At 38.5% G+C, this 16,756-nt stretch overlaps 1 protein-coding gene across 1 annotated transcript; it reads left to right on the forward strand.

The window, feature by feature from the left end:
• The first annotated feature begins 619 nt into the window (after positions 1-619).
• On the forward strand, positions 620-14,254 carry LOC113070789 (adhesion G protein-coupled receptor B3-like). The gene is made up of 4 exons (XM_026244232.1): positions 620-1,510; positions 4,703-4,864; positions 9,752-9,916; positions 11,860-14,254. Exons 1-4 carry the CDS (start codon positions 1,408-1,410, stop codon positions 12,054-12,056), a joined length of 627 nt encoding a protein of 208 aa, XP_026100017.1. The 5' UTR covers positions 620-1,407; the 3' UTR covers positions 12,057-14,254.
• The last annotated feature ends 2,502 nt before the right edge of the window (positions 14,255-16,756 follow it).

Raw genomic sequence — 16,756 nt, forward strand, 5'->3', positions numbered from 1 at the left:
AAATGCAGTTCCAGTGTGGCATTGTGTCAGGGAAATAAAAATGTGTTGCTTGAGGACAGCCCCTTGCACCCACACTAATGTTTTTGTGACTTATGTTGCAGAGTGACATTGCTATAATTTATACAGTATGTTCTGTTCTGTGGGCATGGGCGAGGCAGTGCTTTGAATTTGTTTTCATTTTTTATTTATTTATTTATTTATTTTAAGTTGTACTGGAGAAAGCAGAAAGGGAGTGGGGAAATGCTCTGGGCCCACCTGGGTCAAGGACAGAGCCATAAACATGTGAATGACCGAATGGCTCTTGGAGGCCTGAAGTCTTCTGCATTATACTCAGTGTAGCTTTTAAACACAGCCTTTCACCTCAAACCTTTACTTCTCGCTGTTGTAACATCAAGGTTTCTGTTTTTAGGGTGTTAAACTTGAGGTAAAGGACATCGTGCCTTCTTTTACCTCTCACATCAGTGAAGTAATTCCCAATTAGCAATGGAAGCATGGCTGTGTCTTACTGCTTTTGATCTGTTTCAACTCCATCTATAAAGCATGCAGTGAAAACAAGACTGCAACCCCCTAAAGATAAAAAGAAATGTTTTATACATGGATCGAGACAAGTAAAAATAGAAGGGAGATTCTAAAAGGGTAACGGTTACGCTCCCAGTGAGGCTTTTCGGATGGGGACATTTGTTTGTTTTCTGACAAAACAGTTCAAATGAATTAATTGATTCTGATAAGAACAAAGAGAAATTAGCCATATTGTTGTGCTGAAAAGAGTGTAATTAATCCAAAATGAGTGATACACAGCTTAGCATACAATTGCGAGATAACTCATCTTTTGATATTCTGATAGATATAACAGCACATAATTCCTTTACTAATTCTGGGTCTTAACTAACTAATTATTCCAAAAGCCTGGATCTGTTGCAGGCACTGTGGATCAATCTAGCATGTCCATGACACCCCTTCCCTCGCCACACCCCCCTTCCTTCCTCTGTGGCTTTCCAACGGCTTTCACATTTTCTTTTCTCTTTTTTTATCCTTTCTTTCTTTTTTTTTTGGGAGGGGAGGGGTGGAGGTTAATTCAACGTCTTGTTAAAAAGCTAATGTAAGTTGATTTTGCATGTGTTTCTATGTGTCATAGCTGTGCTTCTAAGCTCAATTAATACTCCCAGCTCACCACTGATAAACCGTTCTGTGCACTGTTGTTTGCTTTCCTAGAAAGGCTAAAGCTAAAGTACAAGAGTGACAAGTAAAGTAAAGTTGTCCATGTGTGATATCCTTTTATTTTGTCTTAAAACCATGTACTGCGAGCCACCTGTGCTAAGCTCTTTTTCCCTTTTCTCTCTCTCTTTCTGAAGATTTTGTATCAAAGTCTAGTTTTCATGAACCTCTATTCTGTCCCTAGAATATGGAATGATCGGAGAACATACAGTAAAAAGTCAGCGGCCAAGATCAGTACATGACACAAAGGGCCTACAGGAGCGAGATGAATCTGCTAAATTTATGGCACAAACTGGTAATACAATAGTTATGCTTCTTTCTTTTCCAATGTAAACTAAACTTAATTTTCATCTTAAGTCACTTGCATGCTATCTTCTGTACTGCACCTTTAAGTGGCAATGTTTATTTACCATATTTATTTTTTTTGTCCCTCTTCCACTTAGTAAATACAGAGGAAAAAATGACAAAATTGGCCATTTCTCCAAATTGATACCATGCTCAATTGGACTTCTGGTTTCTATTTGTTTTGATGGATTTGAAGGCTTTTTTTAAACCACTAAAAGCAATAAATATAGGCCAGGCTTGTTAAAACAGAGATTAATTAAGTGACAATTAAATGGTAAACATTTAACACTAAACATTTGTGGTTATCCAGCTGTTTAGAGGTGAAATAACCCTTATATATTACCTTTTAAAGTGCCAAAAAAAAAACAAGGCCTGTAGAAACTAAGATTTTTTCCTTTTATTTTCCTTTGCTTTAATTTCCCTGTTTTTCTTTTTTGATTTCATTTGTTTCCTGCATGTACTCTAGATGATCTGTAGCTATTATGGGGAGGGACGTTAAGCAGCCATCTTATTTTGTTTTAAGTTTTGCACCTTTTGTATATTTGTGACATTTGTGTAGCACTTAATATCATTTAAGTTGCAAATCATTGTGCATACTAAACCTTAACAACCTTGTTTCCATTCCAATCAGTCATTTATGTGTTTATTTATTTCCATTTATAAATGAAAATCGGTACAGAATGTCATTCATCCTGCATTTAGTTTCTCATTTCAGATTGTCTGATTTGTTGTACCACTTCATCCAGAGTTGATCCACCTTTCGATCTAATCTAATCTCTGAGAATGGCAGAGGAAATTGTCCATATGTACCCAAGGTCATTGCCAGTAGTTTCTCAAGATGTTAGAACAAACAAACCAGTCTTCAGTGTACAAGCAAACAAAAATGTGCATACATTTTGAGCATACAAGCCTACATTATTTAATGCTCATAAGGCTTTAACTGAACTGTTTTAACAAGATTTGACTTAAAAATAATAAAAATAAATAAAACTTAATGATATCAATTATTAAATGTTTAAGTTAAATATATTCCTTCTCATACTATCCCTTTATTCAGCATCACATGGCAATTGGATTGTTATATTGTGGATATTGGTAAAGTGCTTTTAGGGAGACAGTTTTCGTACATGTCAAATTCTCTGGAAATCAAATGTCTTTTATTAGTGCTTGGTCTGGCCATGCAATTGCTCATTGGGAATTACAGGCGATCCAGAGTGTAAAATTTAGTGAACAGATATAAAACACAAAGCTAATCTCAAAAATGTGTTTGCCAGAAAGCAGCCTATGCTTTCAAACCAACAATTATATGAACTTTATTCAGTAATCCTGTATTCTAATGCCAGCAAACAATGCCAATGATTGAATTGACATTACAGTTGGTAAATCATAATCTTTCCAGCTCAGAACCATAATCAACGGGTATTTCTAACAGCTTTGATTGTTTGGATTTTACAAAAAAAAGTTCTTACATCAAGTGATTCTCAAATGTGACTAGCTCTGCCGAAAATTGCAGTGATCTGCTGAATATGCTGGGGGACATGCAAACCATCCCCTTTTTTCTCTACAATCTTCAATTCTAATTGATTTCGCTTCAAAGAGTCAAGAAGCTTTAGCATAAATCCAGAAGATCTGAGATCTAAAAGAGTGAAGCGCAGTCTAGACAGCGGGCCAGAGGTCTGTTCTTCTGTGCAGCTTTAGTTAGTAGAAAACTAACTCCCATCAAAGATCATTCTCTAACTTTTAGAAGCCATGTTGCATGCATTCTGCATAGTTTACCATATTTTATATATTTCATCTATTAGTTTGTTTGCCTTTTTCCTTTCAGTTTATTTCATCTAATTGGTTGCATGTATGATTTTAAAATATAAATATGAATTTAAACCTTAGTACTTTTAGGATGCTAATATAATAAAAGCTTCAATTATGATATGTATTTTGTAGCCACATATTCAAATGGATATGATCCTGTTTTGAATATGCATAGATGTATCAATGTATAAATGCCAATCAGGTTTTGATCTAAATCTTTCAATATATTTGTAGATTGTATTATGTTTAATGCCGTTATTATGTATGGGCCATCCACCAGGACAAGTTTGCACATTTGTGCCTCTAGAAATCTTCCTTCCTGCAGAGTTTAACTGTGTCTGAAACCAAAGGCAGATTTTGCTTCCCAGTCAGTCAATGATTTAACAGACAACATGTCCGTATGAAGGTACTTCCTAAGTAAACTGGTGTGAAACCGCACCATAATGTCATATATAATGATTTAGATCAAATTCAAGTGGGCTTAGAAATAACCTAATGAATATTTAATGTTTTTTTCTCAGCTGAAATGGAATCACAAGTTATTCAGTTTTAAATGTCATTATAAGTTATAAATTATATTTATAAACTAAACTTTTGTAATGCTCTGTCAGGCAAAATGTTTATTTCTTTAAGCAACTGTACACAGAGGATAGTAAGAAATAAGTAGGTACAGTTCACTCATCAACTCATCAGTTATTACACTCATGTCATTACAGACCGGAATGACCTTTTTCTGTGGAACAAAAAAGAAGATATTTTGAAACATGCCCATTATTTATGTATGTTTTGTCCATACAGTGCAAGTCAGTAATGTCAAGTGTTATTCTGAAATGCACTAAATTTCATTTAATGGACAAAAGCGGCTGAAAAATTATTTCAAATAGAAGTAAATGACATGACTGTGGGTAAATGAAGACTCATTTTTGAGTGAACGGTTCCTTTAAGACCAGACCATTTCTGATTAAATTAAACTTAGTAGAAAGGATGTTGGCATTTTTCCAGTCTTGGAAAACCAAACACATCTAAACCAAGCTAATCAAGGATTTAAATGAATATGTGTGTTTGAGTTGAACTCTGCAGAAAAGTAGATCTCTATGAGAAGGACTGGGTGTCTCTGCTCTTGGACATTGAAAGTCATTCAGGCAGGATCATATCAAATAAGGGCTGATGCTCCTTTTGAGCTCATCCCAATTGCTCTTGGAGCCTTTAAGATTTACTGTGGCTTCTTAGTATGTAACTTAGTGAGGCCCTTCCTGCTCCTACTGGCTCCACCCCCTCGGGGTGTCACATGACCATGTTACTGCTTTTAACTGGTGTCACCCTTCTCCTACAGGTGACCCTGGTGCTGAGGAGTGGTCCCAGTGGAGCTCTTGCTCAGTTACATGCGGTCAAGGGTCGCAGGTGCGAACAAGAACATGTGTCTCACCATACGGATCACACTGCAGCGGCCCTTTAAGAGAATCCAGGGTGTGCAATAACACTGCCCCCTGCCCAGGTAGTGTTAGTCACAGACACTGGACTGTCCTTCAGAATCTGTATCTTTCATCATTCAGGGCAGAAATTTGCTGTCGTTTTCCACTTGTTTGCTGTTATTGCTTCATGTTAGATTTTTTATGTGCAATGTATTATTATAATTTTCAGAATTATTATTTATCTGTGTCTGCTCTGATTTTTCCACTTGTGTATTTAGTCATTCATCTTGTCATTTGTTTGGTTTATGTTGCTTCATCAATTTTCTCTTTCTTTTGCCACTCTTTTCATGTCCCTCTTCACAATGTGTGACTTAGCAGAGCTTTTTTATATAATTCCAACACAAACCTTGCTGTAATACGAAGCGAGAGAGTGTTTATTGGTGCATGCAGATGTAAAATGTAGAAGAAAGGTGAAAAAGACTAATATATCCCCTTGTGGCCAGAAAAGCGACCTGGATTACCTTCTCTTTTTAAAATCTTTAATTACTGGAGGTATCGACCTTTAATTAATCATTTTCTGAGGTGCCATCTTAATGGAGTTGAGCTCAACGATACTTTAGCACCATTGAACTTGCTGTCACGGGCTAACTGGATTTTTATTTTGAGTAAAGGGCGTGAAAAGAGGCTTGTTGTCCCCCCATCATGAGCTTTGAAAATGCAGTTCAGCTCTTTTAGGACTATTGGTATTGGTAAATTAATGCTGTTTAGACGTTACCTCACAAGCATTGAAGTAAAAGGGCATGAAAAGAGACTTGTTTTGTTTACACCATTAGCTCTAAAAGTGGCAATTCAGCTCTTTAAGACTTTTTATATGGCTAAATCAATGTGGTTTACACAGCAAATAAAATAAATAAATGATTATTCATAGTGAAACCATAGGTAGTTTTAATAATTTAGTTGATAAACAGCAATCTTTGACCACGATATAGACATATATCATGGTCAAAGACATATATATTTAGACATAAACTGTTTATATATATATATCCAGTTTGGTGTTGGAAATGGCTTGGAGGCACATACAGGGGCGTGTCTAGAGCATTTTCAGTGGGGGGGCCATGCTGGGGCACTGCCTCCAAATGGGGTGGCCACCAGTGACCAAAAATAATAAAAAAAAGCTAAATTCTACAGTATATTACGCAAATCCTATTGATTTTATTATTTATTAACTTGAATAAAGTTACTTGTAAACAAATGCAGTAATAAAGCACATTTTTTATTAATGTAGTTTTTAGTCATCCCTGTATGTATTAAATTTGAGAATAAATAATTATTTTTTTCTTTGAAAGAAACTCCCTATATCTTTACTTCTTCACTGCCTTCCCTGCCTTCAAAAGAAACACTTATGTGTGTCTGTTATTCTCAATCTCAAAAAAAAAAAATTTAATTGTGAATGAAATGCACAGAATGCATCCACGTAATTTCACGTGTAAATGACTAAGTTAGGCCTGACAATTTAACTGACTAACTGACTGACTGACTCTCATGCATTAACAAGTATTATTATGGAACATTCTGTGCATATTGTTATTTGGTGCAATCTTGCTATGTGGTCACTGTCACAAAATTAACGGATACAAAATATGCAAATCACCATGACTGTTTATTGTTTGATGTTGGCCAGCGTATTTTACTTTTATTGCGTTTTATTAAACGTTGACTGAACATTGGATTGAAATCAACCATGACCAACGAGCAGAGCAGAGCCTGACGGGGTTGATCTGAGAAAACCATACAAACATATTAAAACATACATAAAGGTTACCTACCAGCTCTTTGTTTTATGTTTATGTATATATTAGACCAATTTGTCAAGTCTGCCTAGGAAAAACATTTATTATACCAGCAAACTCAAAATTGGATTAAAAAATAAACTAGGCTATAAATACTTGGATTATTATATTAATTGGATTAAAAAATAAACTAGGCTATAAATACTTGGATTATTATATTATTATATAGCCTAGTGTTTATTTACTGATAGACAGTCAAAAAGACAAATTAATCAATATTTTATTTATAACAAGGTTTTATTTATTCATAAAATAATAACACCACAGATCCAGAAGAAACAGTAACAAAAACAGTGACAAATGTCAGAAATGTCAGAAATAGCGCATGGATCTGTCATGTGATTAAGGAATGATTTGAAGCTGAAGACTTGTCAGACAAGAGGTGAGTTAATCACAGACTGAAGACCCAGGTAAATAATTAATTAATCTTTTCTGTATCTTTATAGCATTTTAGTTTTGTATTGTTTGTAGTGTGATCAACGTTTGCTTAAGTAACGTTACTAGATGTGTTGGGGAAGTAACACGTAACATTTTAATTACATTTTGCTAAAATGAACGAAATTACTCAAAAAAAGATTCGTTCATTTTGCTGAACGCGACTCAAAAGTCAGAGTCAGTATAATGATCCAAACTTCACATCACTAGTGTCTCTAGGCGCGTTCCATTCGACAGGGTCCCTACGCAGTGTTCACTGCTCCCTACTCCCTGAGCACGGTATATCAGTTGAAGTGGACTTCACTGGCAATAACTGCTCATTTGGAACGCCCTGCAAACGTCATCAAAGAAAGTGCAGATTTGAAAATAAACTTTTATTTGGTTAACTGTATAGCCTAAATGTGTTTTTAATAAATGGTCATATAATTGCATAGCGGTCTCGTGCGCCTTCTTCCCACGCACAGCCGTATAGTAAACACTGAGGTAAATAAAGTAAAATAAAGAAAAATGGCAGAGCCTCGTCTGCTTCTAGTCACTTTTATTATTATACCTTTTTACAATCCGTAATGAATATGAATGAAGTCAGCGAAGACGGCCGTTCTGACTGGTAATGACGTGCTTCGCGCAATGACAGTTGGGGGATAATCGCTCTCCACTTTCTATGAAGTGATGTATCGATGTTCCCTTATTCCCTGTGCCGTGCGTAGTGCCCTTCGAACTGAACATGTTCGCTCCCTTCCGATTGGAATCTCACTTAAGATGGCGGAATACCCTGTGAAGTCCACTTCGCAGTACACTTACGGTCGAACGGAACGCACCTTCTGTCGACGCTGCACTTCTTTGAATCGCTAACTTCAGTAGATTCTATAAAATGATTGGCCATAGAATGAACCAATCACAAGACATCTTATAGGGGGGGGGGGCACCTGGGGTGGCCAATCGAATTTCAGGGGGGCCGGTGCCCCCCCTGGCCACCACGTAGACCCGCCCCTGGGCACATATAAATGACATAAGGCTAGACCAGAGTTTAAGGGTTTGGAAATAAGACCACCATGTCTCTTGAATGATCAAATAAAACTATTTATTCCCCTTCTAGTCTAGCTTGGACAGCAGCCTAATTGAGCACAACATAGCTTTTCTTTTGAGGGCAACCCTTATTTACATCATTTTACTGTGATTTGCAGCAAAATAAAAGCATTAGGGGAATAGGTTATGTACTAGTACACAAGGCTTTCACACTAGGGTATGTGTTTTATAGATTAGTTAATGTAGCCAGCTGCATATATAGAGAAATTCAAAATAAAAATGCAACTCATCCCAGTGAATCCACATTCCCCTCTAGACATCTTTTGAGAACAAATCATTTTTTTTTTATTAATTTTTTTTATTGAATATCAAGTATTTATCAAACACAGTCCATAAAATTAGCAAAAATGTCCTTAAAGGAAATAATTTTGATAGAGTAAAATAAATAGGATAATTGGTTGTCTTGGATAGTGTTTTCCTTGGTTTTCATTGATGAGGGGACGTCAAAAAAGTTGACTATGTTGGCTGACTATGTTGTATCTTATAATACCAGTCAATAATATATTGAAAATACAGTAAAATCAGAATTATTGTACAATATTATGACAATTAAAAATCATTGTTTTCTATTATTTATATATTAGCATGTAATACATTTTTCTTATGGTTAAGCCGAATTTCCAGCAGCCATTACTCCAGTCTTTAGTGTCACATGATCCTTCAGAAATCATTATAGGATTCTGATTTGGTTCTCAAGTGACATCTTATGATGATCAAATTTGAAATCAAAAATATTAAGCATCTTTGCTGAATATAAGTATTAATTTCTTTGGTATTGTAGCTAACTTCAAATACATTAGCACAAAAGTACTGTAAAACTGGATGTACAGACTTTGTAGACTAAAAAAAAAAAAAAAAAAAAAAAAAAATCCTTTATTTTGCTATTCCATTAAAACCAATTTTTGGTTTACAAACCACTAGTCCATCTGTATACCTTTAATTACAAGTCAAAAGAATGGCATTTGTTTTGTGACATCGCCTTTTATCTTTATAGATGAGAGTCCAAAAGTAAATAAAAAAGCTTCCTGTTAATGGCTGTCATTGAGCTGGTTTTTGTAAAGTCTGGCTTTCCATGAGTGCTTTAACGAGAGTTGGTTTTTAATTAATGCTCTTTGAGTGGGATTGGAGTTTTCATTATACAGTAAGAGCATTAGAGAGGGGGATTTGATGTTTGGAGGGGAAACGGTGCCCAGCAGTCTTGACACTGATGACTGGATTTAGCCCCAGTAAGTGTGCGTGCAGAACACACACCTGGGACTTTGATAAGTAAGCTAAGAGAGCTGAGACGAATTCAGCGCGGCTGCGGCAGCCCTCCCGGCACGTTTTTCATCACACTAAAACAAAAGAATGTCATCAGCCGTGGTGCTAGGGATGGGGGTGGAGTGGTATGGGATTGGTAAAGGTAAATTGTTAAGAAAAGGGGAAATGATACAGTTGTTTGGATTCATTGCGGCTGTGTAACAGCTGTTGATAAACAGGCTCACTGAGTCAATGCTGGAGGTGTTTCACTGCTGCATTTGAATGAGGATGCGTGTGGGGGTGTGTGCATGCCATGAGCAGTGTGTATGTGTCTTAACTCTTATCCTCTTTTGGCAGTGCACGGTGTGTGGGAAGAGTGGTCTCCATGGAGCCTCTGCTCTTTCACCTGTGGGCGGGGTCATCGCACCCGCACTAGGGCGTGCGCTCCACCCCAGCACGGAGGAAGAGCGTGTGAGGGACCCGAGACCCAGAGCAAACTCTGCAACATTGCCCTCTGCCCAGGTCTGTGTGCTTCAGATGCAATGCTTTCTCCCATCCTCATTCTCATCTCGCCTCATCCTGTCTCATCTTGCTTCACCTTATCTGTTCTCGTTTCCTTTTCTCCTCTTGTCTCTAACCTACTGTTCAATTCTGTATTGTTTTCTTCTATTATTTTCCATTCTTCTTGTCTTATCCCATCTGCTATTCCTGTGCTTTTCTCTTCTTGTCTTTCCTTTTGTCCTCTGTTCTTTTCTCATCTCGTCTCTCGTCTCTACTGAGTCATTCTCTCTTTTTTCTGAATCTGATGCCTCCATGTTCCCCTGAGCCTTTTGCTATTCTAGCCATTCTCTAACTGTAATCAATTTTGTTGTAAATTGAAGACCACTCCACTAATTTGGATGTGGTTATGAGCCACCGTCCTCCGAGAATGATTTGGTGAAATTAAGCCTGACATGGAAGCCCCTCAATGTTTGAACCCATCTATAAAGAATCAAAGCTCATATCACATGGAGGTAGCTCTGGGGAGTAAGCAGCAGCTGCCAGCGGTGGAACATTACAGGATCAATTACGGAATAGTTTATTACGTGGGACAGAGAGGGAATGGATGTGTTCACAAGGCTTCTTGGCATGTTGAAAGCAGCCATGTGTGGCGTGCAATAAAACCCACAAGGCTGAGAGAAACACAGTTTCAAACTCAACCTATTATAGAGCTAAACTAAAAATTGCATAAGCACAATTGCCTGTGAATGATAGCCACTTAGAGTTTCTATAAACTATAGATGGGTAAGTACTGTAACAGACTGTCTAATCTTGGTTATTGTTGGTCTCATGCTTTAAAATTCTTATCCCATTCGGCAAAAAAAGATGCAATTAGCCCCACTTAACACCTCTGTGTTGTGTTTTTTAGCACGAACTCACCCAGAGCTTGTGCTGTTGCCAGATTCTGGCGTGCATATTTTGGTCTGAGGCTTTTAAAGTTGACCTCAGAGCTCAGGTGTGATAAAAAGCCTCCACTGTTTTCAACAGATTTCTTCTGGATTGTAAGTGGAACGAACCACTAGCCCAATATATTCACCGGCTAGTTAGTGAGCCTCACTTAGGCAGTATTATTACCTCTTTCCTTGGGGCTAATGGCAGTAGTCGTAATTCCAAATGTATATCTTTTTTTCTCTTTCTCTTTCTCTCTCTCTCTGTTTCATATATCATATCTGTCCTAATCTTGATTGTATTCTAATTGAAGCACTCATATTCAAATCATTGTGAATTTTTCAATGCTAGCAGAAATTACAAAGAAGGAAATGTTCCATATATGAGAAAGTTAACCTGAAAGGTGAAATGTGTCATTTCTGTTCCAAACAGAATTACAGATAAAACTTGATTATTACATATCTATAGAAAAAAATATGAAGGGTTCTTGCAGGGGCTGAAGGTACCAACCTGGTGCAAGATTGTTGTGGGTAGTTTCCTGAGCATTGCTATGTGATTGATTAGGTGTTATTTTTTATTGTTAGCATGTTGCAATGAGGTTGTTAAGGTGTTTTAAGTGGGTGCTAGTTTACTTATGTCCAAAATCACACGCACCATTGCATAGAAAAGTAATTGTACCTCTGCAAATGAAATACTAAAACACCACTAATGTTTTTAAACATTTACATTGATGCATATGTGAAAAGCTTTTACCCACACCCTTTTGCACTAAAAAGGTATGCATTTTATTACTTAATGCATTCTCTGGGAATCAAACCCATGACCTGTTGCAAGCAACATGCTCTGTTATTTGAGTAGGTGTTATGCTAAGTAGGACCAGACAAACGGTTGCAGTTCAATTTGGTACCACTAGTGGCACAGTAATTACACACTTCACCTTATATTTGCACAATATGGCAGGTAAATTCAACTTAATCAGAAGATGCTAAACCTAAATTTTCCAAACCAAGCTTACTTACTTTTCTCAAAATTGTCAGTGGATGGGCAGTGGCAGGAGTGGAGTGCATGGAGTGATTGCTCGGTGACCTGTGCCAACGGAACACAACAGCGAAAGAGGCAGTGCTCAGCGGCTGCTCATGGTGGATCTGAGTGCAGAGGACACTGGGCGGAGAGCAGAGAATGCTCCAACCCTGAATGCACAGGTACGACTCAGGATCCTTCTAAATCTCATTAACTCAAAACAAAATCAAGGTGTATATTTTTCTTTCAGTATTTTTTAAGGGATTTTCTCTCTTGAAAATCCAAAGAGGAGAAAAATAAATACCTTTTAGCAGTAGGAACGTTTTAATAACCCCATGAATCATTTGATAAACATGTTTATTATAGAGCACTGCAGTGAATACATATTTTTGTAGGCTATATGGTAAGTTAGCATTAACCTGGTCCCCTTCGATACTACACTTGTACTGCGTCTGCTAAGACGCTATGGGAAAAAGCTTTTTTTCACCTGAACTGAAGCCTTTTTTCAATCATGCAGTGAAACTGCAAATAAAAATCAAACCAATGGCTTGGCAGTGGAGCTGCACGAGCCTATGGTGACAAAGCCCCCCAAAGCCGGTCAGAATGGGGAAGGCATTTGGCTATATAAGTGGGCGTTCCCCACAGGATTCTCAGATTTCTTCTCCTTTAGAGACAACTATGCTCAATGCTGATTCGAAGCCTGCTCGCCATTGACACACCTTTGCAGCTGGAATTGGGACCTCTCAGCATGGCTGACCTGCTTTCTCGCTGCTTCAGGGACGCAGCAGTTCTGGTCCTTTTCCCCTGCCGCCATCTGGCAATTCTAAAAGAGCTTACTAAAAGATCAAACTGGCATTGTTGCAAATGGCGGGTCATTACTGCGTATACCCTGCACTCCGATGACGGCCACAATGATTGAGTTTCCTGCTTGGGGAGATCGTACATGGAAGCTGTGCTTTCGGGAACTGAATGTTCTCACTGTGAGAACTTCAGTCCCACCTCTCTTCGCTCACAGATCACTTTCTTTTCAGAGAGCGACTCCACTCCTCGCACCCTCCTGTTTTCGGGGGAGAGGACTCGAGTGTCTGGCTGTGAGTGAGCTCACATCGGCTCAGATCCCATGTGCCTTGCCCTCCCCCCAGAGAGGGTCTGATCAGCATCCCTCTGCCAGTGTGCGAACGACCTGGTCTCATTTAGGGGAAGTGAGCAAAAGCTGCTTGATAAAAGCTTGTCATTAACAGCCTTGGATGCGGCGTAGCTGTTGGGCTCGATGACCGACCCTACCCCCTTGCCATTGTCCTTGCCCATCGCCGTTTAAGACAGGATGGATGATGAACTTAACTGTATCGTCTCAAAAGCGGGTTCAAAGAGCTAGGTTGGGGTGGTCTCTCCCAGAGGAGCCCTCTTGCAGTCATCTGGATGAATGGAACCTGCTGGGGTGCCGCCAGGCCCCTAGTCAGCGTTTCTCTCCATTCTTCCAGAAGATCCATGACGAACTCACCAGATCGTGGCACGCTCCCTACTCCGCCCACCTCCATGTTTCATCGGCCCTCACTTCTATTGACGACACTGAAGAGAAGAGGTACGATAAGCTGCCTCACTTGGATGAGTCTATGGCCGTGCATCTCTGCCTGCCCATGGCTATTGGCTGGAGAACAAATGCCACTCACCCATCCAAGCTGTGGACCACTTCAGATCTCACTGGATGCACCTACATTTCAGCTAGACAAGTGGCTTCGGCGCTTCATTTAATGGTGGTCCTCCTGGTCTTTCAGGACAAGATCCTCACATCCTCAAATGAATCTGGCCTATACCCCGCGATCCTCCGGGAGCTGAGGAGCGCAAACTGACTTGGTTCTGTGCACCACAAACAACAAAGCTCAGGCGATTGGTAGATCGATGGCCAGCCTAAAATCCTCTTCCTTAATGCTCCAATGTCTCCCAATGTCTCCCAAGGATCTCTTCGGACCGGCAGTCGAAGGATTCACCGAGCGCTTCACGGAGGCACAGAAATCGTATAACAGCCCTGGTCCCCTGTAAGAGCTCTCGCTGGATGGAACAGGGTGTTACCATGCAATTGGTTTGCAGAAGGACAGTTGTCATGACAGATTCCTCCAGCACAGGTTGGGGAGCACTGTGCGAAGGCAAACCGACTTTTGGCCACTGGTCGAAGACAGAGAAAAGCTTCCACGTAAACTGCCTGGAAATGTGTCCTAAAAGGACACCACATGTCAGTGGTGTCCTACATAAATCACCAAGGAGGCCTCTCCTTGAAACATCTTTTCATTCTGGTACAGCACCTCCTGGAATGGGCTCAACTCAACCTGCGCTTGTTGAAAGCGGCGCATATAAGGGACAAATGTAATCAATAAGCAGACATGTTATCAATGAAAAACTAGATAGTAAAGTTTGTTTTCAAACTTTAAGTTGGCTTGAAAAAGCCTGGCCAGAAAGTTAGAAAAATGTAGAAAGTTTGAAAAGCTTAAAAAGTTTTAAAAATGTAAAAGTTTGAAAAGTTAAGAAGTTTAAAAAAGAAAGTGATTAACATATTACTAGCATTATAAGCAAGTGACTACCATGTCGTTAGCATGATTAGCAAAGTTGTTAACATGTTTCTAGCATGTTGAGAGCATGATTTTAGTATGATTAGCATTTTGCTAGCATGTTTCTAGCATGTGACTAGCATGTTTCTAGCATGATTAGCATGTTGCTAGCATGATTAGCATGTTGCTAGCATGTCGCTAACATTTTGCTAGCATGATTAGCATGTTGCTAGCATGTTTGTAGCATGATTAGCATGTTGCTAACATGTTTCTAGCATGATTAGCATGTGGCTAGCATGTTGTTAGCATGTTTCGAACATGATTAGCATGTTGCTAGTATGTCGCTAACATTTTGCTAGCATGATTAGCATGTTGCTAGCATGTTTGTAGCATGATTAGCATGTTGTTAACATTTTAGTAGCATGATTAGCATGTGGCTAGCATGTCTCTAGCATGATTTTCATGTTGCTAGCATTTTATTAACATGATTAGCAAGTCACTAGCATGTCGTTAGCATGTTTGTAGCATGATTAGCATTTTGCTAGCATTTTGCTAGCATGATTAGCATGTTGCTAATATGTTTGTAGCATGATTAGCATGTTGCTAGCATGTCGCTAGCATGTTTGTAGCATTATTAGCATTTTGCTAACATGTTTCTAGTATGATTAGCATGTTGCTAGCATGTTGCTAGCATTTTTGTAGCATGATTAGCATGTTGTTAGCATGTAACTAACATTTTGCTAGCATGATTAGCATGTTGCTAGCATGTTTCTAGCATGATTAGCATGTTGCTAGCATGTTTCTAGCATGATTAGCATGTGGCTATCATGTTGTTAGCATGTTTCTAGCATGATTAGCATGTTGCTAGCATGTCGCTAACATTTTGGTAGCATGATTAGCATGTTGCTAGCATGTTTGTAGCATGATTAACATGTTGCTAACATGTTTCTAGCATGATTAGCATGTGGCTAGCATGTCTCTAGCATGTTGTTAGCATGTTTCTAGCATGATTAGCATGTTGCTAGCATGTCGCTAACATTTTGCTAGCATGATTAGCATGTTGCTAGCATGTTTGTAGCATGATTAGCATGTTGCTAACATGTTTCTAGCATGATTAGCATGTGGCTAGCATGTCTCTAGCATGTTGTTAGCATGTTTCTAGCATGATTAGCATGTTGCTAGCATGTCGCTAACATTTTGCTAGCATGATTAGCATGTTGCTAGCATGTTTGTAGCATGATTAGCATGTTGTTAACATTTTAGTAGCATGATTAGCATGTGGCTAGCATGTCTCTAGCATGATTTTCATGTTGCTAGCATTTTATTAACATGATTAGCAAGTGACTAGCATGTCGTTAGCATGTTTGTAGCATGATTAGCATGTTGCTAGTATGTCTCTAGCATGTTTTTAGAATGATTAGTATACAACTAGCATGTTGCTAGCATGATTAAAATGTGACTAGCATGTGGCTAGCATGGCTAGCAAGTGACTAACATGTTTCTATGCTAATCCAGGTAAAACCAGTTGATTCAGTTAGAAACCAGCTAAGACCAGCGTGACAGTGGCCAAAACTACTTTAAAACCATGTTAAAAGCATGTTTTTGACATGATTATCAAGTTACTAACATGTTGTTAACATGTTTCTATGATAATCGAGCTAAAACCAGTTGATTCAGTTAGAAACCAGCTAAGACCAGCTTGACAGTGGCCAAAACCACTTTAAACCATGTTAGAAGTATGTTTCTAGTCTGATTAGCAAGTTACTAGCATGTTATTAACATGTTTCTATGATAATCTAGTTAAAACCAGTTGATTCAGTAAAGAAAACCACCTAAAACCAGCTAAGACCAGCTAAAGCCAGCTTGACAGTGGCCAAAACCACTTTAAACCATGTTAGAAGTATGTTTCTAGTCTGATTATCAAGTTACTAACATGTTGTTAACATGTTTCTATGATAATCTAGCTAAAACCAGTTGATTCAGTAAAGAAAACCACCTAAAACCAGCTAAGACCAGCTAAAGCCAACTTGACAGTGGCCAAAACCACTTTAAACCATGTTAGAAGTATGTTTCTAGACTGATTAGCAAATTACTAACATGTTGTTAATATGTTTTTATGATAATCTAGCTAAAACCAGTTGATTCATTAAAGAAAACCACCTTAAACCAGCTAAGACCAGCTAAAGCCAGCTTGACAGTGGCCAAAACCACTTTAAACCATGTTAGAAGTATGTTTCTAGTCTGATTAGCAAGGTACTAACATGGTATTAACATGTTTCTATGATAATCTAGCTAAAACCAGTTGATTCAGTAAAGAAAACCACCTAAAACCAGCTAAGACCAGCTAAGGCCAGCGTGACAGTGGCCAAAA

The sequence above is a fragment of the Carassius auratus genome, unplaced genomic scaffold (assembly GCF_003368295.1).
Source record: "Carassius auratus strain Wakin unplaced genomic scaffold, ASM336829v1 scaf_tig00005217, whole genome shotgun sequence".
NCBI lineage: Eukaryota > Metazoa > Chordata > Actinopteri > Cypriniformes > Cyprinidae > Carassius > Carassius auratus.